The 27,640-nt window shown below is 44.0% G+C and overlaps 1 protein-coding gene across 4 annotated transcripts; it reads right to left on the bottom strand.

Annotated features, from left to right (window-relative positions):
- Positions 1 to 198: 198 nt before the first annotated feature.
- On the bottom strand, positions 199 to 27,640 carry DHDDS (dehydrodolichyl diphosphate synthase subunit). Of its 4 annotated transcripts, none has more exons than XM_055332106.1 (9): positions 27,544 to 27,640; positions 26,933 to 27,050; positions 25,194 to 25,310; positions 24,142 to 24,284; positions 20,802 to 20,918; positions 19,523 to 19,624; positions 11,893 to 12,007; positions 9,548 to 9,655; positions 199 to 2,540 (listed from the first exon to the last, which is right to left on the bottom strand). In XM_055332106.1, the coding sequence occupies exons 2-9, from the start codon at positions 26,993 to 26,995 to the stop codon at positions 2,301 to 2,303; spliced, it is 1,005 nt and encodes a 334-aa protein (XP_055188081.1). In that variant the 5' UTR covers positions 26,996 to 27,050; positions 27,544 to 27,640; the 3' UTR covers positions 199 to 2,300. The 4 variants fall into 4 exon arrangements, with proteins under 4 accessions (XP_055188081.1, XP_055188082.1, XP_055188083.1 ...); XM_055332107.1 differs by having other exon boundaries at positions 199 to 2,537; XM_055332108.1 differs by lacking the exon at positions 19,523 to 19,624.

Below are 27,640 nucleotides of genomic sequence, written 5' to 3'. Positions count from 1 at the left end.
CTGGCTTCCTCTCACTTGCGCGAGGACAAGGAGGGTGGAGGCAAGCGACCGAGGATTAGGAAACAAGTAGAGGAACAGGTGTTGCGATGGCAAAAGGGCTCTTCCACTGGCTTCCCCCACCCCACAAGCCCCCAAAGCTAGGGATCCGGGAGGTAGCCAAGCGCACCTGGGGGAGGGCAGACCACTGCAGCCGCAAAGCAAGGTGTTCCGTTGTACTATTTGTAAACAAGTTTTACATCTAAGAAAGAATCTTAACATTCTACTTGAAATCCAGGAGGACACAAGAACACAAGAATTATCCTGAAGTCAGGGACTGGTTCACAGGTGAGAGGACATTTAAACAGGTCCCACCTACTTAATCTTGAGGCAAGGGTTGAGTAGGTTTGTACAAATCCTACCGGTAGAAAGCAATCACGAGGAGTCCGTATCAACTGTTTGCAGCTCCTGCTCCTTGGCAGAAGTGGTCCCTTGGCCCCCTACCCATCCCCGTGTGTACCTTCCTCCAAATACAGGTCCTAACGCCAAAGAGAGACACCAGCTCCATTAATCACTTCTCGGCTGTACCCCAGTCATATTAGGGAAAGTCAGACACAGAACGGAGACAGGACTCAATAGCCAGGCTCACTGGGCAGATTCCGTTTGTTGCCTCCAGCCCCTCATTCCCGCCTTAATTGTAGGGCTCTGCATTATAGCCGCATAATTCATGCCTCCCTAATTAAGGCTGTCAACAGCCCCATTGTAAAGCTGGAAAATGTACAGCACCTGCTCTCTGGGAACCCTGTGCCAGGGATTGGTTGCGGGGAATGCCAGGTGTGTGTGCGGGGCTTGCCAAAGGGGGCATTGATTGGCTTTTCAATCGCAGTGTCTGGCATTTTGGCCTGATTCTGGGAGCAGGGATGATGGCCAAGGGGTCTCTAGTGCCAGGATACCTGGCACAGGAAGGGGAAGAGAAGACTGGAATATAAGGAAGGTAGGGGTTTAAAGACTGCTGTGACCACTGCTTGCAAGACCCCACCTCTCCCCTAGAGGGAGGTGCTGGGGAAACAGTTTGCAGAAAGTAAAATGGGAAGACTAAACAGAGTGGTGTTTGGCTGGTGTTAAAGGCTGGTGCTTGCTGCTCCGGGCACCTGAAGCAGAGCTGCTCAGGCAGACAGCTCTTCAAAGGCACTAATCCTCTCAGCAGCTCTGCAGCAAGGCCTGGCAGGGAGAGGTAAGGGAAAGGACACAGCCCTTGACTTGGCCCTCTTCTCCCTGCTGGGCAGTGTCGGCCCTAACAAGCTGAGACTCTGCCACGCTGAGAAGAAATCGTCTCAGGGGCTACTTAGGGGGCCAGCTCAAGAACAGAGAAGCCTCAAAGGCTGAGACGGCAGGAAGCAGAGTCTGGGATGGTGAGGACAGCAGTCAGTCAGGAGAAGGGCTTGTTTCTGTGCTCTGGGTCCTGTGATGTGTGCCAGGGAAGGAGGCCTGTGGTGGATTAGAGTCACCAGGGCCTACAGGCCCTTCTGTTACCCTGTAGTCATGGAGGGGGCCGGTCTCATAGGGGCGTGGAGCCTGGCCCCATGCCCTGCAAGAGGAGGAGAAAAGCTTGTGTGGGCTGAGTCGACAATAGGTAATTGGATTGTAATCACCCGCCTGGCTTCCGCGCGCCATTGGGGGCGCTGAGCCTTTCAGTGAGCAATCAGCACTGTGTGGTGAGGGGGGGGGGGTGTAGAGATTCAATAGCAAATCCCAGGTGGAGAGCCCAGGGGGAGGAGCAGCAGATGGGCACATTTTCTTTCTGTCTCTCCCTCCCCTTCCTTGCCCAAATAATGCTGGCTGCCTATGAGCTATTTACCAGCAGATCCAAGGTGGAGCCGAATCTTTTGTAAAAGTCGTGTAGAAGGTTAAGATGGATGGGTAAAGGGCTAAGGTTTTGGGGGAGAACTCTGCCCTGAAACTCTGTGTGTTGAAGGATGTGCTGGTGAAAAAATAAAGTGCATCTAGGAACACATGAAGAGGTGGCAGAGGCGGAGGAACAGGCAGCCAAGAACTGGAGCTCCCTGCTGTCTGAACCTACCAGTGGCCAGAGCCAGGTTTAGTGTACTTGTGGGAGACTCTCACCTCAACCCTCCCCAGGGTCCACTGTCCCAGGCAGTCCAAAAGGTGTCTGTATGGCCAGCAGACCTGGCCTCTGGGGCTCCCTGGCCAAGCAAAGGAAACACAATTCATCACTAGGAGGGAGGTGCCTTTCACCAAGAAAAGAAAGGGGAGTGGAGGCCTGGAGGCAGAGGCAGGGCAAAGTGGCAGGAGGCCAGCCTCCCTCAGGCTGATGCAGTGCCCAGACGTGCCAGCCAGTCAGCCCGCTTGAGTTCCAGGGCCTGCAGGAAGCCTTGGACCCGCTCTTCCCGTCTGGCTGAGAGTTTGTGCAAGCGTGTCCGTCGGAGCTGGGCGTCCCCACTGGCCTGGAGCCCCTCTCGCAGCAGCTGCTCTGTCACTGCAGCCTGGTCCCTCTCCAGCTGCTGCCTCTTCCGCTCCTCTGCATACATGTCTCGGGCCTTCTGCTAGAGAAAAGTGGGGATCAGGGTGGGGAGATCATTTTTAGGTGTGAGTGGAACTGGGATGGAGGAGGCAGAGGGTGAGGCAACAGGCAGGCCAAGTCAAGTGGAACAATGGAGAGTCTGTACCAGATTTGGAAAAGCTTGGGGGTAGGTGTGTAAGGGTGGTGCCCATGATGTATAAGCACGGCAGTGGCAGTTCTGGGTCCATCTTGGTTTGTTTTGGGTTCGAGCCTCTGTATTTCTTAAAATTCTTCTCAGGCTCACATTTGGAAGGGAACCAGGCGAACATGGGTCTGACTTCTGGTTCCCCCACCAACTAGCTTTGTGGCTTTGGGCAAATCCTCTCCTAACCTCATTTCTTCATCTGTAAAGTGGGGGTTGTGTCTACCTTGAAGAGTGGTTTTAAGGATTAGAGATAATATATGCAAAACCCTCTCTAGCATATTAAGCAGGCTCTCAAACAGAAACCACAATTTTACAAGTTATTGTCTATTCTCTGCTGTGTGGAAGGTCCTAGTCCTGCCTGGGGCACGTCCACTGGGTCCTTTCCTTTGGCTTCCCAGGTCACTTTAAGGGTGCCATCCTCCCAACTCCTGCAGCTGTTTTTCAGAGTTTGGCTCCAAACTTGCCTCCTGTGTGGAGACCAGCCTGACTCTTCCAGCAAATGATCCTCCTAGGAACACTGTGAGAAACAGGTTTGGCTCTCTTAAGGCACTTACTGCCTTCTGCCTAGTAGAATAGGTTTTAGTGTCCATAGTCCACTTTTTCTGTTAGAAAATAAAGCACTAAAAAAAAAAAAAAAAAAGAAAGAAAATAAAGCACTTTGAAGGCTCGATAGAGCACTGACACCAGGTTAGTAATCATGCTCCCTGGCAGCACTTGTCATATCTTTGTGTATCTTCAGACAAACCATAAACTCCCAGAAAGCAGAGATTGTATGGCTTTTCCTCTCTGGCACTTCGGCACTCTGTACATGTGAAATAATCAATTGATGACCGGTTGATCCTAGGAGGGCAGGGAGGATGCTCTTGCAGAGGGAAAATCCCTCTGGAGCAGAACCACAGCCTTGCTGTGCCTCCCTGATGTGCTCTGCTCCTGCCATCCTGACTGGCCACAGAGCCTTTGCACCAGAGCCCTCTTGCCAAACCTATACCACATGTAAGAAACTACACTTTGCTGCTAACTTGGCATTCTATATACTCTCATGACCTTTACATTCTACCTTTTATTACGGTATTTGTGTGCCTGTCTGTGTCCTTCTCAGCTTATAAACCTGGAATGCTCGGTCTTCCCCCTTTAAAGAATATCTTACACATGCAAAAGCACTTGACCCTTGCAGTGGAGCTACTTTTTATCTGCTGGAGACAGACATGGAAGTTCAGAGTAGGGAAGTGATTTGCTAGGGTCTCTGAGCAATAAAAGTTTACTGCATGAATAAAGACGACAAATGGAAATTCTGGAAAATCCCTTCTTAGGCTCCTGAATGAACCCAGGCATTCAAGGGCACTCTTCTGCTAGGGTGATGAACTCACACATGGAGCTACGAAGACTAGAAGGTGTTTGAGAAGTTGCTGTGAAGGCCTTCCGTCGTACTAGAAGGACTTCTTCCTGGCCTTGGTCAGGAGGAACCTTGGGTTTTGCATACAGGACCTTATGAGTTATGATGTACAAGATATGGTCTCAGAAATTCATGTGCTTATGGGCTGATTAGGCCACAGATCTATATACAAAGTCCCGTAATACAAGGCAGAACGAGGTAAGGGTCATCAGTGAGGCAAGAGAAAAAAGGTCATGGAGCTCAGAGAAAAGAGACATTGTCACTGATGAAAGTCAAGGAACAGTGACAGGCAGAATTTGCACTGGGCTTTAACCGATGGGGAGGATTTAGATAAAGAGGTGGGGTGTATGGCGGGGAGGAGGGTATCAGGCAGTGGAAATAATGGCAAAGACACATGGAATTGATTGAAGAGCTTGACCAGGCCAAAGTGAGACCTCTGTACAACGGGTGGCTTGAGGAAAAATGAAAAAACAAATGCCCAACCTGGTGGCTGGCTATTAACTAACAGTCAACTGTTCTATCACCACTGCTTGTGACTAGAGCTAAATACCTCAGTTCTGGCAGGACAGAAAGGAGGGGAGTACCCAGCCACAGAGGGAAGAAACATGGAGCTGCTTAAAGACACTCTGTAAGGCTCAGGCTTCTTCTGAATGGCATCCCCAGACTGAGTGCAGGCAGGGAGGCTGGAGTCAAGGGATAGCCTGGCTCCTAATTGCCAGGAATCAGTGATTCACTGTTAGAATGACAGAGCCAGGGGAGTTCCTAAAGACCAACCCCACCCAGCCTTCCCACTGTACAGACCAGGACACTGATGCTGAGCAGGGGGAGTGACATGGCCTAGGTCACAGAATGGGCTAAAGTTCCATTGGTTCCTCCACTAAGGTAGCTTCTTGAGAGATTTATGGGAAATGTGTCTTGTGCCTCTGGGTAAGCTACACTTTGTAGGGGTGACATGGGGAGCCAGGTGTGTATGAATGGCTCTGTCCAGCCTCTGTATGGTCTGGACCTACTTCCACATTTCATAGGTGTTCTAAGTTTACTCAGGTACTCAGCCTCAGAAAATCCAGGCTCACTAAATCCTCACAGTCAATTTCTCTCTCCTTGACCATACTGTCTACTGTCCCTATATAATGACCAAACAGGTGTAGGGGTAGTAGTAATTTCCTTAGTGATTTTTGGTACAGACTTTATGCCATCTTGGTACAAGGGCTCCTGGAGCTTCCTTGGAGAAATGGGGCTCTGACCTATTCATCTAAACCTCTAGTGAGCATTAAGCCTCTCTGCTAATATTCACTCCTCAGCAGAATTAGGGAACAGGATGTAGTAAGCCCCTCCAGTACATAAATCGTCAAGTCCTCTGCAAGATTGTCTGGATCTGGAAAGAGGCTGCAGGCATTCGGTTACAAAACATTCATTAGCCAATGACAGGTTCTCTCCTAAGTTCCCACTTGCCACAGTCAACATGTCCAGGTCAGTGGCATGGGGGATGCCCTCCTGAAGGCTGTGTGAGACAGCTATCGCTGCCAGAAATACATGTACTGAAGCACTCCCAGAACTCCAGGCAGTCCCAGAATTAGCAGGCAGTAGTGACTTAACCCTGCAGAATGTCAATAAGAATGCCTGCCTGGAGTGCTGGGGTGGCTCAGTCTGTTCAGGGTCCAGCATCTCCTGATTTTGGCCAAAGTCAGGGATGTCTGAGACAAAAGTTCAAGCTTTTAACTCTTCCTAAGGAGAAGACTGTGACTACCTGAAGAAATGGTATAAAATAGAAATAAAGCAAATGATCCAGCCTCATGTTTAATCTCTGACAAATGCATCAAAGGAAGTTTAGTGGGAATGCATTATCTTCTATAATACTATTCTTACAGATGAGATGGACCAAACACTTCGTCCCTCATCTATCAGGGACCCCTCATGGAACTTCCATTAATGCAGCTTGTATCGGAGGCTCCGTGGCTCTGCGCTGCCACCTACCCCTCCCCTGCTGATGTGTTCTCTCTGCCCTACTGCCTCTGAGTCAACATTTCCTCCCTTTATCAGCCATTTCCTACAGCTGATGCATGATCACCTGAAGACTGCCAAGGGCCCTTCAGATACCAAGCTCTAGCCCCAAACAACTTGTAGCTGAGTCCCTGTTTCCCTTAGCTTCCCTGAGTTGAGGGTATGCTCATCCCAGTGAGCTACTCTAGGTCTAGAAGCCACCTCCCTGCTCTCTGCCCTGACTTCCTGTAGAAACAGAGACACTCTGTGCTGGACTTAGAGACAGAGCAGCTCAGATTTTAACTACGGGGATTTGGGAAATGGGCTGGGAACACAAACACGGAGGTTGGGAACTGAACAAAGTACCATGAAGTTTGGTCATGACACAGGGGATATGAAAGGGAGACGCTGGGAAGATCAACTTCCTGGTCGGAGGCCATACTGGCAAGGATGCTGTTAATCTGGAATCTATCCTTACTGCTTCTGCTGAGGTGCTAAGATTTCTAGAAACAGAGCCTTGAAGACTTCTGGGTAGATAAAGCCTGGTCAGGATCCCCAAGAGGCCCACTGGAAAAGGGTTCAGGATAGTCAGTATCTCTGTTATACCTGTGGTTCCCTCACTTTAAAAATGGTGGTAATAACAATGGTATTTACCTCCTAACACTACACAGAATCTACGTAAAGGTTGCCTGATATGGTAAGAACTCAAATGTTTGCAATTATGACTCACAGGTACAAAATGGAACTCTTAATGATTCTCCTTAAACATGTCCTATCCTCACCCCAGGAAACAGCAGAACCATCCTCCCAACTGCCCAGGCCAAAACCTCAATGTCTGGGTTCCTAGTAACATTAATATTTGTACTCAATTTGATTTGTCTTCCGAGATACCTAAGAGTTTCAAAATTACATCATCAACATTACTGCTAATAAAAACCTCTTAAATAATGTTTAAGTTTCCTTTCTGTTTGTATTATCCTTAGAATACATCCCACCAAAGATGTATAGTCAGAGAACTATGTTCAGATAACTTGAATTAATTCTTTCCTCTAGGGGTTATATTATTAACTTGGAGTTACTTTCATTTGTTTCTATCTTAACATTTGTTTTTTTTCCCCATCTCGATCCACTCAGCCCTCATCCTCCCTACAGCCACTATTTGACCTTGAGGTACATCCTCTACAAGTTTGGTCCCTGATTCCTGCCCCCCTATCCCGAAAATCTTGAGTGATTTTTGCAAAATGTAAATCAGATCCTGTCATTCCTCTGATCACAATTCTTCAGCTCTGTCACCATGACCCATAAGGCCCTATATAACCACAGAGGCCTGACTCCCACCCAGCCCCATCTCTAACCCTTCTCCCTCATGCACGGTGGCCTCTTTGTTCTTTTAAGACCCAGACTTGATAACCTCAGTACCCTTGCATTGGTGCTCCTTTTGTAGACAATAATTCTCTACCCCCAGATTTTCACACATCTGGCTGCTTCTCTTCTTTTATATAATGGCTTAAAAACTACCTCCTCAGAGAGGCCTTCCTTGACTGCTTCATTCAGGACCTTCTCCTTTCTTCACTGTGTTCTAGCGTATTACTCTATTTTCTTCATTGTCTTATTACCGTCTGAAATTTTCTTATATATCTGTTTACTTGTTTATTATCTAACTCAAGTAAGACTATAAGCTCCACAAAGGTAGGAATCTTACGCTTAATATAGCACCTGACTCATATTTGGTACTCAATAAATATTTATGCAATGAATGAAAGTAACTCCTCTGACGGCCATGTAGGAAAGCATCTGAGAAACCCGAAATTACTATAAAAGGCTTCGGAGCAGCCAAATCAGAGGCAAGAGTATCCATACGTAGAAGCTCATGCACCAACATCCTCAGAGCCAATTTACTCTCACTTTATAGACCTAACTCTAACAAGTTAAACTAGCTGGTTTCCTTGTCTATAGCCGAATTAAAACAGTTAATATGAAGAGGAGGAGGGATGCTGTCAAAATTAGCCACAGACAATGGTAGAAAATGAGACTGAGGATGTACAAAAATTTACATGAAATCCCAAAGCCAAGTATTTGGGGGCCATCTAGCTTAAGGTAAACAGTCCCACTCTTCAAGGGCATCACTGCCCAATGAAGGGCTTCAAGATGGCAGCTACCATCATCATTATTAGCATCATTAGAATGTGATCATTCTAATTAACATTATCAGCAACTGTCTGGTATATAGTAGGTGTCAATGATTATGAACAAGACACATTTCAGAAAGTTTTCCATCAAAAAAGGATAGAAAAAAGTTTTGGTTCTTTTTTTTTTTTTTTTTTTTAAGTTTTGGTTCTTAAGAGAGCTTTGGTCATGTGGAAATATCTGATATTCATTTTTCACTGATGGTGGATAACTGAGACTCTGCTATTTTTTCTTTCACTTTAACAGAACTTCCTCTTTCAATTCCTTATATACTAGTAACCAAGCACATGATTTGATTGACTTATTCCAGGAGTTCTGGACTTGGGATTCATGGACAAATTCCAGGAGTTCTTTGAGCCCCTGGTAGCAATATAAGTGTTTCAGTGACGAGTATAATTCTATGTGAAATGCCATATGTTAGAATGATCTGTGCAATTTTTCTAGGGAAATGGTCTATGTTTTTTACCAGACTCTCCAAGGGATTAATAAGCCCTGACTTAAATCATCATTTCCTTCTGGCCATATCTTTCTAGACTCAAGGAACAGCACCAGCTTTGGCTTTAAAAGTCTGTGGCCTTGAGACAGTTACTCTGCTCCTCTGTTTCCAAATTTGGAAAATGAAGACAACAAACCTGTGGGATTGGTGGAAGGGTTAAGTAAGAAAACTTACATGAAAAACAGCTAGTGAACTAACCACAACACACACTACCATTTATTATTAAGAATTCTATTCAGATGCAGGTGACTCTGCCTCCTATTAAAGCCTGTTTTAGGATATGGTGATCAAAATTGAAATATAACTGCAAATGTTGGTAGAACATAGTTTTATTTAATAGAAAGCATTACTTTGTTCTTAATCCCTTCTGGAAGAGGCATGAAATTTGTATATTATAATTTCTACAATCTTTTATTAGCTTAAAATGGCCAGGGAATGGCCAATCAATCTCTCTGAAGTCTTTCCTGTCTTTCTGTGGCAAAGAGATTAAAGACATGGAACTTGAATCCCAGTTCTGTCTCTTACTGGTTATATGTCCTTAACAAAAGAATTTCTTTGTATTCACTTGCACTAGCGGGGCTGATAATACCCATGCCATTGTGATCTTGGGGGCATTAAACGAGATAGTACCTATCAAATGCTCACAGTGCCTGACATGTAACAAATAAGTAGTAGCTATTATCATCATTAACATGCTTACTAGCAAGTGCCTCCTATAAGTAGTTGGTGGTCAATCAGTGCTAACCTTTTCTTCCAGGATATCCAGTCAGGTCAGCCCTGAACTCTTACCTGGAGCATGCTATGGTTCATCTGGTACTGCAGGATGGCCTCACAGAGGTTCCAAAATGTATATTCTGGCCACAGAACTGGTTGGAACACCAAGCAGCAGTGGGAAGTCTGGGAAAGCAGTGGGAAGGAAGATAGTATAGTGTAATAGCATGTTGCTCAAACATATTTCTGGTCAGGATTCCAAAGGAGGAGCACGACCCAGGAGCCCAGAGTTGAGACAGCCCAGGCACCTGGAGCTGCAACTACTGCTGCAGCCAGCCCCAATGTCCCTCATTCATGGGGAGGGGTCATCTGAGGCACCTGCGTGCAGCAAGGCAGAACTACAGCAAGACTAGAACAACATTCCCACCAGGATTTTTCTAAGAGCCAATTTTAGGACTATGAAATAACATCTGGATTATGTTATTGGCTCTTGGCCCTCAGAGGTCATCTGGGAGACATGTTGTCTGATAAAAGTCAGCAATGAGCAAATGGTAGCTGAGGCTGTTATTTTTAAGTAGCAGGGTAGCAGGGTGGTGAAGACCATGAGCTCTGGGGCCAGGCGACCTGGCTTTGGATCCTGGCTCCACCATTTACCATCCATTTGACCTGAAGCGAGTTACTTAACCTCTTTGGGCCTCGGTCTCAACTGTAAAAGTGGGTAGTAAGAAAAGCTGGTTTTTAGGGTATAATGAAAATTAAACAAGATAATGTACATAAAGCAGTCAGAGACTACAAAGCTGGGTGAACCCTAATAATAATCACTGATGTGAGAATTCCTTTTGAAACTTTCTTGACAGCCACTGCTTGATACCTTCAGTAGTGAAGAATTCACTGCCTCAAGAGGGCTAACTTTAGTTGTCAGACAGCTTGTTATGCTAAACCAATGTCACCTTCCCGGGAACCTCTGCCAAAGTCTCAGGTCTTCGCTCTGGAACAGGATTGTTTCTTCTTCAAATTGACATTCTTTCAAATATTTGAAGACAAGATTACAGCTGCCTGTTATCTGTCCCCAAGGTTATAATGACTTGTTCTGGCCTTTACCAACAAACTATAAATTATAGAACAGCAGGGATTATTTCTGACTTGATTATTGCCATATTCCCAGCACACAGGAGGAACTCAGTTTTTCCTTAGGGAATAAACCGCCACCATGCCTCCCTTTCTCAGATTGCTATCCTGCACTCATTCCCTACATGGCATGAATTGCAGGCTGGCCACTTTTGATAAGTCCTCCAGTTTACCAATGCAGTCTTTTAAAACTCATTGTCTAGAAGTAAACTTTCCAGATACGATCTGACCTACACAATAGGCCACTGAACCATAAGCTATGCATTATTTCTTTCAATATAGCCAAAGACTGAAAAGTAGCTTCAGTAGCTAAATCTATTAAGACTATGGTCCATTAAAATTTCTGGAAGTTGGGAATCCCTGGGTGGCGCAGCGGTTTGGCGCCTGCCTTTGGCCCAGGGCGCGATCCTGGAGACCCGGGATCGAATCCCACATCGGGCTCCCGGTGCATGGAGCCTGCTTCTCCCTCTGCCTGTGTCTCTGCCTTCCTCTCTCTCTCTCTCTGTCACTGTCATAAGTAAATAAAATAAAAAATAAAAATAAAAATAAAAAATTTCTGGAAGTTGCTTCAAAGCTGAGTCTTTCCAACCTCTCCTTGAACAGCCATGTGCTACTTGGGGGCCAAATTAACAGATGATGGAGCAAAGGCAAACTGACTTGGCTACAAGCTTTTGGAGGACTACTTACACTGGGGTAAGAGCTGAGCTGAGAGGCAGCAGCAGGCCCCTAAGAAAGAGTCTGCATATAGTTTATATCCCTTGTGGTCTGTGCTTGCATAGACAGCTGCTGAATCTGAAGGAGAGAGATCTGTGACTGCAAGGCAAGATCCTAGCCCAGATGGGCTGGAGTACCTGTAGATCACCTGGGCAGCAGCCAAAGCTCTGGGACCCAATGCAGAAGTCTACTGCTTGAACAGGGACACAAGTAAAATTTCCACCACAGCTGGATAGCCTTGATTTTCCTGTAGGCACTTTATTTATTTATTTATTTATTTATTTATTTATTTATACCTACCTACCTACCTACCTACCTACCTACCTCTAGGCACTTTAGAGAGCAAGAACCACAGAGGTGGCAGAGTCAGGGACTGAGGAGGAGGGACAGCAGATATATCAGACACAGCTATATTATCAGACACAGCCTAGATGCACGTCCCCCCTCAACTCCTTCCTCTCCAATAGTTCTCTGGTATCAGCATGACTAGGAGTGGGGATGAGACGCACTAAATCCATCCTATGGGTGCAGTTACAGTTTTCAGGCTGACACAAACACAGCAGTGGTTGCAAATTACTTACCTGCCAGAGCAAGAAGTCGCTGAGCCTCACTTCTCCAGAAGTCCGTATCAAGATGTCAGGATGAGGAGAGTGGTTGGTATAGAGGCACTTATCAAGCAGAGACTCAGAGACATCACTAAGGCAAGTAGGGAAGAGACAAAAGTAAGCACACATCTCTTTTTGGATTATTCTCCTGGTGAACTTATACATAATAAGGCTTCCCAGTTTATAGAACACTTAGCCAATATAGGCAGAGGCCCTTAACATTTAAATGAATGCATGACTTTAATCCTTACAACTACATAAAGTATTTCTATCCTCATTTTATACATAAGGAAACTGACACTCAAGAGAAGATAAATTAACTTGTCCAAAACCATTTCACTACAGGCCTAAAACCAGATACACCCAGTAGAATGCATCCTTCACTTAAAGCATCTTGTTTTTTTATTTTATTTAAGATTTTATTTATTTATTCATGAGAGACACAGAGAGAGGCAGAGACACAGGCAGAGGGAGAAGCAGGCTCTCTGCAAGGAGCCCGATGTGGGACTCGATCTCGGATCCCAGGATCATGCCCTGAACTGGAGGCAGATGCTCAACCGCTGAGCCACTCAGGCATCCCTCATCTTGTTTTTTTAAAATGCATACATCTGGGGCACCTGGGTGGCTTAGTTGGTGAAGTGTCTAACTTGGGCTCAAATCATGATCTCCGTGTCCTGGAATCCAACTCCATGTCTGGCTCTGCACTCAGCCAGGAGGTGCTTCTCCCTTTCCCTCTGCCTCTCCCCACCCTGCACGTGTGTGCCCCTTCTCTCTTTCAAATAAATAAATAAATTCTTAAAAATAACAAAAATAAAATGGATATCTGACTCTGCAATTTGATGCAATACTAATGCAACTATTTTTAATAAAGATAAATCTAGGGACCCCTGCGTGGCTCAGTGGTTGACCACCTGCCTTTGGCCCAGGGCGTGATCCTGGAGTCCCAGGATCGAGTCCCACATAGGTGTCCCTACACGGAGTCTGCTTCTCCCTCTGCCTATGTCTCTGCCTCTCTCTGTGTGTCTCTCATGAAAAAATAAATACAATCTTAAAAAAAAAAGAGATAAATCTAAACACATTAAGATGTCTCAGATCTAATAGTAAATGGAAAAAAAAAAAACAAGCATCAGAAAACACACAGTGCAGGGGCACCTGGGTGGCTCAGTCAATTAAGCGCCTCTTGATTGGCTCAGGTCATGATCTCAGTTATAGGTTTGAGCCCTGTTTTGGGCTGCACACTGTGCATGGGGCCTACTTCAGAGTCACTCTCGCCTTCTCCCTCTGCCCCTCCCCGAAACCTTTCGAAAGAAAAGAAGAAAGAAGAAAGAAAAGCAAAAAGAAATATACAATGCAGAGGTGCCTGGGTGGCTCAGACAGTTAAGCATCCGACTCTTGGTCTCAGCTCAGGTCTTGATTGGTTTTGAGTTCAAGCCCCATGTTGAGCCCAGAGTCTAGTTAAAAAAAAAAAAGAAAGAAAATATACAGTGCAGAAAACACACACACATACTCAACTACTCACATACATAAATATACGTATATATAAAAAAAAAACAAAGTTTAGAAAGATACACCATTCTCTTAATGGTGATTACTTCTGGAAGGTTGGATAAGAAGGAAAGACTATCTCTTTTTTAGTTTATGTACTGCTTTACTGTTTGAATTTATTATAATGAATATTTTTTTAAAAGCTTTATTTATTTATTATTTGAGAAAGACAGAAAGAGGGAGAAAGAGAATCTCAAGCAGACTCCCTTCTGAGTGCAGAGCCTGACCCAGGGCTCGATCCCACAACCTCAAGATCATGACCTGAGCCAAAATCAAGAGTCAGCCGCTTAACTGACTGGGCAACCCAGGCATTCCTAAATAACATTTTTAAAAATTTTAAGTCATATGGACCATGAAACACTGTAAAAAATCCACATTACTCAGGACTTTTAAAAACAGAAAAATTATCAGCTCTTTTGTGTCTGTTAGGAGCTACTTTCCCAAGCAGATAGACTTTAGAAAGGAGATAGAATGGCAGAGAATGGGAACTCCCACCATTTATCTGAAGTAAAACACTCCTGTCCACGGAAAGAAGGTATGTGTAAGGCTAGTGTCTGTTGGTTCTAAGAACATTGTTTACCTGTCCTACTAAGCACCAAGAGGCAGAATTTGGAATCTCCAAGTGGCAAGACTTGTATCTTGGGAAGGGTCTAGAAGATAAAATTTCTTGGTGGGAAGATTCTTCCAGGAGCACAGTTTAAAAAGCAGTGAGATGGGCTGAGGGTCGTTTTGTTTTTGTTTTTTAAGATTTATTTATTTATTTGAGAGAGAAAGAGAGTGACCATGAGTTGGGGGAGTGGCAAAGGGATAGGGAGAGAGAGAATCTCAAGCAGACTCCCTGCTGAGCATGGAGTTGGACTTGGGGCTTCATCAGGACCCCAAGATCATGACATGAGCCGAAATCAATAGTTGGAGGTTCAATTGACTGAGTCACCCAGGCACCCTGGGGCTGAGTATTTAAAATGAGAGTCTAACTTTGAGTAAGTTACTCCATCTCTTAGTCCTCTTTTTGCAAATCACAGAGAGAGCTTTATTTTTTTTATCCATCACATGGGAAACAACTCACTTATGAATTGTAAGACGAAGGACTCTATTTCTTGTCTTGGTAGCATGGTCTTAATTCTCTAAGAATTCTGAGATCCTATACAATCAATATAATTTCTCAGCTCTCTTATCTTTGAAATTGGCACATTTGACCTATCTACCTATATGTTACTGTGAGGGTCAAATCAAATGAAGTAACGGGGGCTCCTGGGTGGCTCAGCTGGTTAAGCATCTGACTCTTGGGATCCCTGGGTGGCGCAGCAGTTTGGCACCTGCCTTTGGCCCAGGGCGCGATCCTGGAGACCCGGGATCAAATCCCACATCGGGCTCCCGGTGCATGGAGCCTGCTTCTCCCTCTGCCTATGTCTCTGCCTCTCTCTCTCTCTCTCTGTGTGTGTGTGTGACTATCATAAATAAATAAAAGATTAAAAAAAAAAAAGCATCTGACTCTTGATGTCGGCTCAGTTCATGATCTCAGGATTTTGAGTTTGATCCTGTGTCAGGCTCCATGCTAGGTGTGGAACCTGCTTAAGATCTCTCTCTCCCTCTGCCCCACCTCCTAAAAAAAAACAAAAACAAATGAAGTAACAGATTTGAGTGTATCTTAGGAACTAATTATAAAGTACTATGTAGGATTGCCTAGGTGGCTCAGTCGATTAAGTGTCTACCTTCAGCTCTGGTCATGATCCCAGGGTCCTGGGATTGAGCCCCCCATTGGGCTCCTCACTCAATGGAGAGCCTACTTCTTCCTTCTCCTCTCTGCCTCCCCCTGCTTGTGCTCTGTCAAATAAATAAGTAAAATCTCTAATAAAAAAAAAAATCAAGTGCTATGTAAATAAAGAAGAAGAAATGTTATTTCCAGTTCCACAACTCTGCTGTGTAACTTCGGATCCCCACTTAAGCTTTCGGAGTTTCAAATGTGTCTGCAAAAGGTTTGTTCCACCTACTTTAGGCAATAGGCAGAATTCTTATTCAAAATGAGGTAAACTCTGGGGAAGGGGGGGGAAGGAGATAAAACTGACAAAATGAAAATAGAACACCTGTGCTATGGCCAACAAAAACCCATCATGGCATTAGCCGTCTACATGAAGACCTTTAAGAAATAATTTTTTTTTTTTAAGTAATCTCTACACCCAAAATTGGGCTTGAACCTACAACCCCGAGATCAAGAGTCTCATGCTCTACCAACTGAGCCAACAGATGGCCCAAGAAATAATTTCTATTATTTCTAAATAAAAGTAAAATACCAACTTTCACCTATAAAATTAGAGTAGGTTACTATTTTATTTGGCAAAAGTAAGGTGAAATGGACACATCCAGACCCACATCCTAAGATAACAATCCAGAATTTTGACCAGAATTAAGTTTATAGATTTCAATTGTAGCATTATTTGTAATAGAGAAACTGGAAACAGCCTACATAACCAACAACTTGAATAATTAAGTCAATTAAAGCAAGATATATTCTGCAGCCATTAAAAATAATGATATGACAAATTACAAAAAAAATAAGGCATGGAAAAGTGCTCACATTATAGCATCAAGTGAAAAACGTATGATCCAGGTTGTAAAGTGTTCAGAGCGTGATTTGTTTTGTTATAAGTATTTATATCATTATTGGCTTTGTGGTTTTTTTTTTTTTTTTTAAGATTTTATTTATTTATTCATAGATGCAGAGAGAGAGAGAGGCAGAGACACAGGCAGAGGGAGAAGCAGGCTCCATGCAGGGAGCCCGATGCGGGACTCGATCCCGGGTCTCCAGGATCACACCCCAGGCTGCAGGTGGCCCCAAACCGCTGTGCCACCGGGGCTGCCTGGCTTTGTGTTTTAAAAAGATGACTCTGGCTGAACGTCGAACCACAACCGATCACTACTTTTGTCAGCACCAGCTTGTGCCCTGCGCATCCATTACTGTGGCAACCAGCACCATGGATTACTCATGTGTGTACATGAAACAGACTGTGAGCCGCATGAAGACAAGCCCCATGACACATTCATCTCTGTATTCTTGCATAGGACCTTCTTGGGACAGAGAAAGACTTGATACATGTTTGAATAAATGAACCAAGGAATGAATCACTGAAAAGAGATCTCAGAAATAAATACATGTTGGTTTTCTGAATGTGAGGAACTTATAAGCTAATACAGTTTTTGACAACGTGCTTCCAAACAATCTGGAACCCAAATACAGGTAACAGGGTCACAACTTGATGGGAAAAACCAATTCAGTTGATTAAACTCACACACATGTATTTAAGCAAATAGAAAGGGCTAGAAAGACACACTTAAAATCAAAGTGTTACCAAGAGTGTTGTTGATCCTGAAGATCTAAATTTTCATCTTTATGCATCCAGTAGCTTGCAAATCCTCTCTGATGAACATGTGTGACCTTTTTAAAAGTATGTGCATAGTGGGGCTCTGATTAGCCCAGTCTGAGTAGAACATCAACCTTCCTAAGCTTGCAGCCTCCTTACCTGAGGGACCCTGCCCCACCCACACCATGTCTGCTTGACTAATCTCACATTTGCGTAAATTCCTAAGCCATGCAGGGCAAAGAAAATGAATTCGGGAAAACTTGCTGAGCAAGAAGGTGAAGGTAAAGGTCAATGGTTGTTGTTGTGGTATGAGAATCAAGTACACTGAACTAAGAGGCAAGATCAGAGTCCTAGTCCTAGGCATGAAGGCACAGAAATCTACTTGCTAAAAGCTGGCTTTCTTTTCAGCGTAAACATTTGTCTCTTTAAATGAAACATTAACTGGAAAGCACAATAATACTGTGAACTATGAAATCACTCCAAAGGTCAAGAATTAGAAAATCACAATAACCTGTAGTACTCATATAACCCCCTTTGTCTTCTCTCATCTTCCTGTTTGCCCCCCACTGACTTAACCAGCATCTTAATTTCTTGCCCAATAGTTCATTTTCAATCTACAGCTTACCTGACTTCTCTATAGCATTTGACACTCTGCTCCCCATCAATGCCTGCATCCTCCCGACCTGCACCAGCAAATTCCCTTTTCTATTGGCTTCTGTAATACTGACTGCCTGGTTTTCTTCCTGCCTTCCTGCCTTTTTCCTTAAGGCTCTTTCTCCTCTACCCAGCCAGCAGAATTTAAGAGTTTCTTAAAACTCGATCCTCGGCCCTCTCCCCTTCTCAACCCAGACTCTCTTCAATGTCCTCACAACCTCTTTGCTTTGGTTACCAACTACTCAAATGACCCCCATGCTGATATGTCCAGTCCCACCTCTCCTCACAACTGCTGACCTGATATCTATTTTAAACCTCTACAGTGTATTCCAAATTAAACTGCTGAACTTCCTCCTCAAACTGAATCCTCCCTCAGGGTTTCCTGGCACAGGGAAAGGCACCACTATGCACTGTTTTGGAAGTCAAAAACCCAGGAGTCACTCATAATCATAACACAGTCCTTTCCCAGACTTAGGCCATCAAGGCCTCTTGATTTTATCTACTTCCTAACACCTTTTCTGCTTATCTAATCCCATTTTCAGAGCAACTTTCTGATTTTTAATTTCGTTTCCCAGGTAAATTAAATTATGCCCAAGAAGGAAATCAGACAAATTCCTGAGTCCCAAGGTCCTAGATGACAGGAAAAGGACGAGCACTCTGAAATCAGCTCTAGAGATGAGTTATCTCTAGTGCTCACTAACAGAATGGCCTAGGGAAAGCCACCCTAACACTCAGCTCAGTTTTCTCACCTATAAAACGGAGAAAACACATGGACATCTCACAAATGAGATCAATAACTGAATAAAATACAGAACATAACATATTGCCTGGTACTTATTTTTGCTGGTACTTTACTCTTGCTATTATTAGTTTATTAATATTATTACCAAATGTTACACTAACATGTAACATGAAGGGACCGAGTGACTAGATGGCTTCCAAAGTCTCTCCCCCTCTAATAGGATTCCACATGTTGCTTATAATGAATACTTTTTTAAAAAAAATACCTGAAATCTTGCATGAAACTGTGATACAAAAGACCTAAAGGACTATACCCTCAACAAGCCACATTCCTAAAAAAATCATTCTAGGAAAAACACTGCTAAAGTGTTTATTTTTTAAAAAGATTTTACTTTTCAAGTAATCTCTACACCTAACATGGGGCTCAAACTCATAAACCTGTGATCAAGAGTCACATGCTCCACTGACTGAGCCAGCCAGGTGCCCCATTGAGGACATCTTTTTTTTTTTTTTTAAGGTTTTATTTACTTAAGAGAGAGCATGCACAAGCAAAGGGAGAGGCAGAGGGAGAGAGAGAAGGAGAACCAGACTCCCCACTGAGCATAGAACTCAACATGGGGCTCAATCCCAGGACTCTGAGAACATAATCTGAGCAAAAGTCAGATGCTTACCTGACTGAGCCACCCAGGCACCTGGAGGGCATCCTTTTTTAAAAAAAAAAAAATATGGGCACCTGGGTGGCTCAGTCAGTTGAGCATCTGCCTTTGGCTCAAGTCGTGATCTTGGAGTCCTGGGATCTGGCCCCGAGTTGGGCTCCCTGCTTGGAGGGGAGTCTCCTTCTCCTTCTCCATCTGCCCCTCTACACTGCTCATTCTCTCTCTCAAACAAATAAGACATCTTAAAAAATTTTTAGCACTTGGCTCGCTCCGTCAATGGAGCATGAGACTCTTATTCTTAGGGTCATAAGTGCCGGCCTCATGTTTGGTGTAGAGATTACTTAAAAATAAAATATTTTTAGAAAATTAATTCCAATATAGTTAACATACAGTATTGTATTAGTTTCAGGTGTTAAGGACATTATTTTTTAGTGAGTGCCACAGCCTTGCTACCTGCTACACCATTTTTCTGGGGCTTCTTGGGGTGTGGTAAACACAGAAATTCTGAAGCAGGCTATAATAAGCCTATCCTAAGCTCTCTCTGGGAAGAATCATGCCCCTAAATCTGTCTACATGCATCTGTGATGGAACTTCTGGCCCAAGTACAAGGCTTAGGAGGTATCGGTTACCATGATAAACAACTAGTGATACCTGGGATCCAGCAGGCCCTGCTCCACTCCCCAGGCCATCTCTCTCACAGCATTACTGATCTCATGACGGGATGTATAAGCAAAGCAGACATTTAGAAAACACCTAAGAAGGTAAGAAGAGAGTCATTTAGCAGACAGGGACTAAAGATTGTGGAGTCACAGCTTACAGAGTACAGCTTCCACGGAAGAACACACACACACACACACACACACACACACACACCCAAATGTGAATCATAGACATCTCTAAAAGGTAAGATAATGAATTCTTTGCATTTTCCAACTTTTCTTAGAATAGACACATTATTTGTTTTGTAATAAGATGAACCCTAATTGACCCTTTTACCCCCTAACCCTCTGTCCTTCTGTGGCCAAACAGCTTTTAGAGGATATGAATCCACTGTGATATTAGCACAAAGTAGAACAGGAAGGAAACTTGATGAAATCCAATCCACTGCCAAATACGTTTTATTTTATTTTATTTTTTTTTAAAGTTTTTTTTTTTTAATTTTTTTTTTTTTGTTTTTTATTTATTTATGATAGGCACACAGTGAGAGAGAGAGAGGCAGAGACAAGGCAGAGGGAGAAGCAGGCTCCATACACTGGGAGCCCGACGTGGGATTCGATCCCGGGTCTCCAGGATCGCGCCCTGGGCCAAAGGCAGGCGCTAAACCGCTGCGCCACCCAGGGATCCCCCAAATACGTTTTATATTCCAAAGGCACATATAATGAAGTTTGGACTATTGAACTGTTTGCCTCAGCATCTGCATGATATCCCAATGTCAGCCTCTTCACAGGTTAAAGGAGTGGGACAGAAAAAGAACTTCTCAAAGGATCTGTCTTCAAGGACAAAATATATATTATTATGTAGAGTATCAGGCAAGTCCTGGAGAACTCTGATCCAGAGCTCAAGGCCACATCCATAGCTTACCCACCCTAAATGCTCATTTCCACCCTATCCTTTGTCAAGTAAAATAATAATAATGATGATTATATATATATATATATATGCATATGCATCTATCATGGGGGGTAGGCACATAGAGGAGGAGGATGAAAAACTGTATGTGTAAGTACACACACATTTAACAAGTTATTAAGAACCATCTCTTGTCTGCCCTGATGATAGAGGAAGTCTCTAAACATCCCAAACCTCTCCTTGTCTTTTGTACCAAATGCAGACCAAGACCCCACATGCAGAGAGGCCCCACATGTCTCCCTCGAGCTAGTAAGGAGTCAAAGACCGCTACAGGTCACTAAGGGGAAATGTGAACACTTACTTGTTATAGTGCTTGGTGGCCCGCACCGCTTGTGCAATCAGCTCCTGGAGATCCAAGGGCAACAAATGTAGATCACCTAGGACCCGGATACACACTCCGTGCTTCTGCAGTTTCTCCCTGATCAGGAAAAGGAGGCAGGGCTGGGACAGAGGAGCCTGTGGAGCTGGAGAACTACTACCACTCCACTCCCAGGTCCTGAGTGCTTCCCTGTGTGTCAGGCACTGTCCCATGTGCGGTGTTTCACCATGTCCCCTCAATGACTCTGGCCAGAGCCTGCCACATTCCCCATTCTCTAGCAAGAAACTGAAGCTCGGACAGGACAGCCAGACAGACTGCCCAAGGTCATACAGCCATCAAGGGTAGTAGCAGAACTGAAACCCAGGTCTGCCTGATTTTGAGAACCTGAACCCAAACTCTTTACCACTTCCATTACACCACTTCATGCATCCTTGTCGGCAAGTCACACTTGATGTATCCTGTCCCATTTTGACAAGTGAAAAACTCAAGGGCAGGAGCTATATTATTCGTTACTTCTGTACCTTCTGGTAAAATACGTCAGTAACAGCATCATCTCACATTAATTTTGTTTACTAAGTGCCAGACACTGGTCTAAGTGCTTTACATGCATCAACATGTTCCATCCTTACACCAGCCTTTGAGGCAGATACCATTATCATTCCACTTTTACAGATGAGGAAACTGAGGCACAGGGAGATTAGGTAATTTGCTCAACATCAGGTGCCTGGTGAGTGGAAAGCTGAATTTGAACCTAGGGAGTCTGGTTCCAGAGCCTGTCCTCTTCATCATGGCATTTATCTGCTTTCATACACTAATCCCAAACTCTGCATAGCAGGCACGGATTCAGTTGTCCAACTAGCTTCTCTCACCTGGGGAAGCTATGGAGAAACTGAATGACTAGTGTTTGGAAGATGGGAATTTAATAATAAGAAGTATTCTTGTATGCTGGGGTATTAGGCAAGTCCTGGAGATCCCTGATCTAGAGTGCAAAGCCACATCCACAGCTGATCCACTCTGTAACCCATATCACTTTTCTTCCAGAGGAACCAAGATCTAACCACCTGTTTTTGAGAATCCAATGAAGCTGTTATAGTAGACATATGTATAGGGATTAAGGTAAAACCAGAATGAAAATAGCTAGATTCAAGTCCTAGAGTCAGCACCTACTAGCTGACTTTGTATAACACTTAGCCTCTCTGAGCCTCAGTTTCCCTCACCCTGTGAACTGGGGGTGATAACCTCCCTGTGTTGAGTGAACTAAAGTACATGAAAATGCTTATTCTCAGACAACAGGCAGGTTACTTGAGTGGTGTCTATAGGGAAGGAGAGGCAAAAGCCCTGGTGAGGAGTGAGGAGATCTGGGTTACCAACCTGGGTTTGCTATGAGCTTGCTGTGTAACCACGAGCACACCTTTCACTTCTAATCACTACGGCTGTTTCCCAATTGATGAAACTGAACCAGGACAGCAGTTTTCCAGCCTTCCTTTAGCCAAGAACTCTTTCTTTAAAACACATATTAAACAGAAGCCCAATATATAAAATAGGCAAATGCCAACGAGCACCTGATACCCCATTCCCTCTGGCTTCTTTGCACACCCACTCCTTAGAACTCTGAGGTTCTGCGGCACATTGTTGGAAAACCAATGTTAAGATTTCTTCTTGGGGACACCTGGGTGGCTCAGCCTGCTTCTCCTCCCTCTGTCGTGTCTCTGCCTCTAGGTCTCTGATAAATAAATAAAATCTTAAAAAAATAAAAAGATTTCTTCTTGTTCTGTCCAGGACTTTAGAACTGAAGACTCTTTTCTCTACTGCTAACTGATTCGAGCAATCTCAGTAGCACCTCTACTGCTATGCATTTTGATCTTTCAGGAACTGTAAGATTACCTCCTGTCTTTCAGACTACAAAGTAGTAGACAACAGCTCAGCTCTGGAGTTGGAAAGATCTTGTACCCAAGAGACGACCTAAACTTCTCTGGTTTTCACTTTCCTCCTCTCTACAACTGGGATAATAATCTCTTTCTCACAAGATAACGTGAATGAAATTAAATATATTAAATGAAATGAAATGTATTAAATGAAAATACATGTTAGGCTCAGGGCCTGACACATAGTATAAGCACTTTAAAAAGGTGAGATCCGTGTGAAGTACAGAAGAACTTGAACATCTGGAAAGTGCCTCCAACACGTCCAACCCCAGCCCTTGGGTGGGAACCCTGCTGGGGACCAGGAAGCAAGGTCTGTGGCCAAGTCTTATTTATCCTACATAAACCAAGAGAAACCTAGCTACCCTCCCTCCCCAACCACCAAATCCGCAATGGGACAGAAATGACAAAACTGTTCTAGGCCCAGCTCCACTAGTACTCTAGGTCCTCTGTTCTCTCTGGTCCCATACCCTGGGTCCTGGTATGAGGAGGAGCTGAGCAGAAAAATGGTTGTAATGAAGAGTCCGGTGCAGTCCCAGCTGGAGAGGTTTCTATGCTTTGAAGCAAATAATCTCCATCAAACTTCCTCTTTGTCCCTTTCTGGCGTTGCTCCCTAAGTTAAGCTTAAACTTAGTGATAGCTTAACTATAGTTAAGAATAATACTGACTCTTCCCCCGTAAAGGCCCCTTACACATCATCCTGTCCCTTCCAAGAGAATATGCAGAGAAATACAGCAACTTTTTTAAGGATAACTGCACGGCAGAAAAGGACTTCTTCAATGTTTCTCTCATGCTACACCCCTATCACAGTTTATTGGTCATGGGGTAGATACCTGACCTAAGGTGGGCTATTAATTAAAGGCTTTAGTTCATTCAGGGATGCTCTCTTGAAACAGAGAAAGGTGGAATATAGAGGTAGGAAAAGGCCCTATCTAACAGATTTCAATTCCTAGATTCAGTTTTGTTGAGGCTGGTTATACTTGTCCTTGAATTCTGTGAAATACCTTTACGTGCTCAGATTAATGCCCCCTTAAAAAGGGGGAGGAGAAAAACTAGCTTGCCATAGTTTCCATCAAAGAGAGCTAACATTAAAAGGGTTTAGGGGATCCCTGGGTGGTGCAGCGGTTTGGCGCCTGCCTTTGGCCCAGGGCGCGATCCTGGAGACCCGGGATCAAATCCCACGTCGGGCTCCCGGTGCATGGAGCCTGCTTCTCCATCTGCCTGTGTCTCTGCCTCTCTCTCTCTCTCTCTCTGTGTGACTATCATAAATAAATAAAAATTTAAAAAAAATAAAAAAATAAAAGGGTTTAGAGTTCCTTAAGCTTCAGATTAGAGAGTTGAGGGTTAGTGCGGGGCTGGGGTGGAGTTAAGAAATACTACCCCCTCTGATAGAATCTTACTGTTCTTCCATCAAGCGGCTGAACTTCTGCCGGGCCAGATCCATCAGCCCGTCTACCTCACTCTTGGAGCGTTTGAAGTTCTCAATGCTGAATGCGTAGACTGTCACCTCTAGGATGCCCAGGTTCAAACACCATCGCAGAGTCTGAGAGGGAAAAACTGCCTCTTACTTAGTCACAAAAAAGAAGCTGGGATCAACAAACCTAAAGACCTGAGAGTATTCGAGAGAGCCCCACATCTTCTCATTCAAGGCAAAAATATATATATATCATTGCCCTGGCATCAGGCCATGTTCTTGTGTTGGGAAGCTGAGATCCACCCAGACCATATTGCCATTCCTCTTAGAGTTAGCTTCACAGCAACAGACAATATTCCATTCTTGTTGTTAAATTTAACATTCTCCAACTTGCAGCATGCATTAAAAGCATAAAAAGCCCTTGATCTTTGCTTAGAGTGATGACCCAAGTTGTCTGGCACTTTTCCCAGTTTGAAAAGGCTGCAGGCAAACCAGATAGATAGTCACCCTACCTTTGCTCCAGAAATGTCACTTAAAAGAATTTATTCTAATATGGAACTATTTGTAAGATCTAATAATAATGAAATAGCTAAACAAATGATGTCAGATCCTTATAACAAAATATTCTACAGGGATTAAAACATACAGTTAGAAAAGCTACATATCAACCTAGAAAAAGACTTGCCAAAATATCACGTAAAATAAGGTTACTGAAGATATAGGTGTAATTTGATAAATGTTAAGTCATGCAGAACATACTCAGGGACTGGGGTGAGGCAAAGAAAACTATAAACTGCTGCTTTACTAAGATTGTAAGAGAAGTCAATTTTGTTCTTATTTCTAATATTCTGTGATGATTCACTATTTAACTTAATTTCTGTTAATGTTGATATGAGAACTATAGCAAGCAAATAAGTGACAAAACAAACAGCTATTAAAAAAATACTTTCAAACCATAGTGAAGTCAGGGCCTAATTTTGTAGCTATAGCCCAGTTCTCCATAGACTGTTCCCATTGGCTTCTGCTACCCACACTCACCTCAGCCAGCTTGTTGAAGCCCTGCGAGTGGCCTTCCTGTCGCTCCACTTGGCACTTCTTGGCATAGCGACGGTTTCCATCCATTATAAAAGCGATGTGTTTGGGCATTGGGCCCGCCTGTGAAGTAAGAAGACAAACAATACACACAGGGAGACACAAAACCCAAAGCTAATAGGCTCGAGTTAGATGATAAAAGCCCCCTGAGGAATGGAACTGGGTATTTTTAGCTTTTGGCTCAATAAATGGGTATTAAGTGCTTTTACTTATTTATATATGCTTATTTACATTGAGCACTTACTACATGCCTAATACTATGCTAGGTTTTTTATACTTCAATTCAGTTTTCTTTATTCATACAAACCTCAAGTAAATAGTATTATCTTCATTTCATAGGTGAAAAAACAGGCTCAGAGAGGTCAAGTGACTTGCATAAGTCACACAGCTAAGAAAAGACAAAGTGGTCATTCAAACTGAAGACTATGCTTTCAGAGTTCATCTTTCAACCATATGTGCTGGCCCACCACTTTGATTTCGTGAATCTCCAACTAGAAGGCACAGGAATGATACTGATGGCTGTGGCCCCGTGGCAAGGATATCCTCCACAGAAAAGAGGAATCCACTCTATCCAATTGCTGCCACACAGGAACAGGGGCCCAATGTTGTTGCTCTTCTAATTACTCAAGAGAAGCCAAGCATCGAGAGTTTCATCAAAATGTAAATGTCATGAACCATTTCAAAGCAAACAAAAAAGACATTTTGGGGACCAACAAAACTTATCTGCCTTAGAGCAGCCTTTTGTTGTCTATCACAGCAAAAATTCACTCCTGAGCCTAATTTCCCTCACTGGAGGGCCTCTTCACTGACTGCATCCCCCTCACCTTTCCAACATTTTCAGCTTTTGTCCTGCATGTGTACTCTTAAACAAACAAACAAAAAAAATTCAGTAAAATCATGCACCTTGTTCTTCCCAACACATGACTGCAGTGGTTCCCTGAGAACCCTTCTATTTCCTGGCCTGCCTGAGATCACTTGGCATTTGTGTGTGAATGTGTGTGGGGGGTGGGGTATAAGGCTTGCTGACTCATAGATTCACTTCTACCCACTGCTTAACAGACTATAGTTGAAAGACACAATCAGGCTGACTCTCTTCAATCTGAAACCTGTTATATACAGAAAATATAACATTGTTGTGATTCCTAGATAAGAGTGGAGGCAAGATCTGCGGATGTAAAAAGTAGGAAATCGAATGATGGGAATCTTCTGACGACTGAAAACAGCCCCAATAATAGCAGTAATTAAGAACTGCTAGACCCTACTGTTTTTGATGTATCATATAAAGTCACATGGTTTATAAAAGATAAACAGAGACTTTCATTCTGTTTGTCTCTCTCTAAAGCCCAAACTCTTAACTATTATGCTATACTGCCACATCAGGGAAAGATTAGCCCATCTAAATCCAAAAGAAGAAAAAGAAAAACAGATTAAAGTTCCAAGTAACAAATTTCAGCTCCCTATAAGAAAGACCTAATGGTCGATGTTGCCCAATGATATTGAGAGGTCCTGGGGTTCCTGAAAATGTGAAAGTTAGGACAATAATCTGCCAGAAACGTAGACCTGGAAGCTACCTTGCAATTCATTGACTTGCTGGTTCCATTGTTAAATTCCACCTAACACCATGGGTCACTCAATTTTAATAACAGGTTTTGACACAAGATTGCCCAACTAACCAGGAGGCTCACCTTTATAATGTTGGCACAGAACCGCTCCCAAAGTGACAGCTCTCCTTCCTTGATCCATGACATAGCTCCTGCCCTGGCAGAAGATGATCCCAGAACAATAAGACACCAGCCAGGTAACCTCGGATGAACAAGAAAGAGACTAAATCACCAGAGCTTGCAAAAAGCTTCGGATGACTTTGTAGAGATTTATCCGGACTGTGGAAAGTGGCTAGTAGTAAGTAGGACCCAAAGACACTGGCCTAAGCCTCGAATTCTTTCCCATCCAGAGCTGATAAGCCATGAGACTTCGGAGCAGAGGTCCTTCCTTGATTTTGGCTTGGTGGACTTCGCTTCTATCCCCTGTTCCTCGGTATCTGCACTGACTTTTCCTGAACATTCAACGTGCTTCCTGCCACATCACAGCGCCCACATCCTGATCCCTCCCCGCTTCTTCTTTCTTCATCTTCTCCGAGACTCCGTTTCCCATTCTGCGCTCCGACACTAATCCCTTCAGGTGTCGCCCCCATCACCTGCAACCTCGGTGGTCTCCCAATTATTTACTCCCTCATTCATCTCTTCCACTGTCCCCTCTGCTTCTCTCACAGCCGCCTTCCCGCCCAGTCACCACTCACCTTTAGCTCACAGCTTGAACACGGCACGAGCCCCGCACCGCCCGGCGCCCTTCAACCGCTCCACTTCCTCACGACGTGGCGCTGGAAGAACACGTCA

Source organism: Nyctereutes procyonoides, unplaced genomic scaffold (assembly GCF_905146905.1).
Source record: "Nyctereutes procyonoides isolate TBG_1078 unplaced genomic scaffold, NYPRO_anot_genome, whole genome shotgun sequence".
Taxonomy (NCBI): Eukaryota; Metazoa; Chordata; class Mammalia; order Carnivora; family Canidae; genus Nyctereutes; species Nyctereutes procyonoides.
Note: the sequence above shows the minus strand (reverse complement) of the source record. Positions and strands in the feature narration are given on the sequence as shown.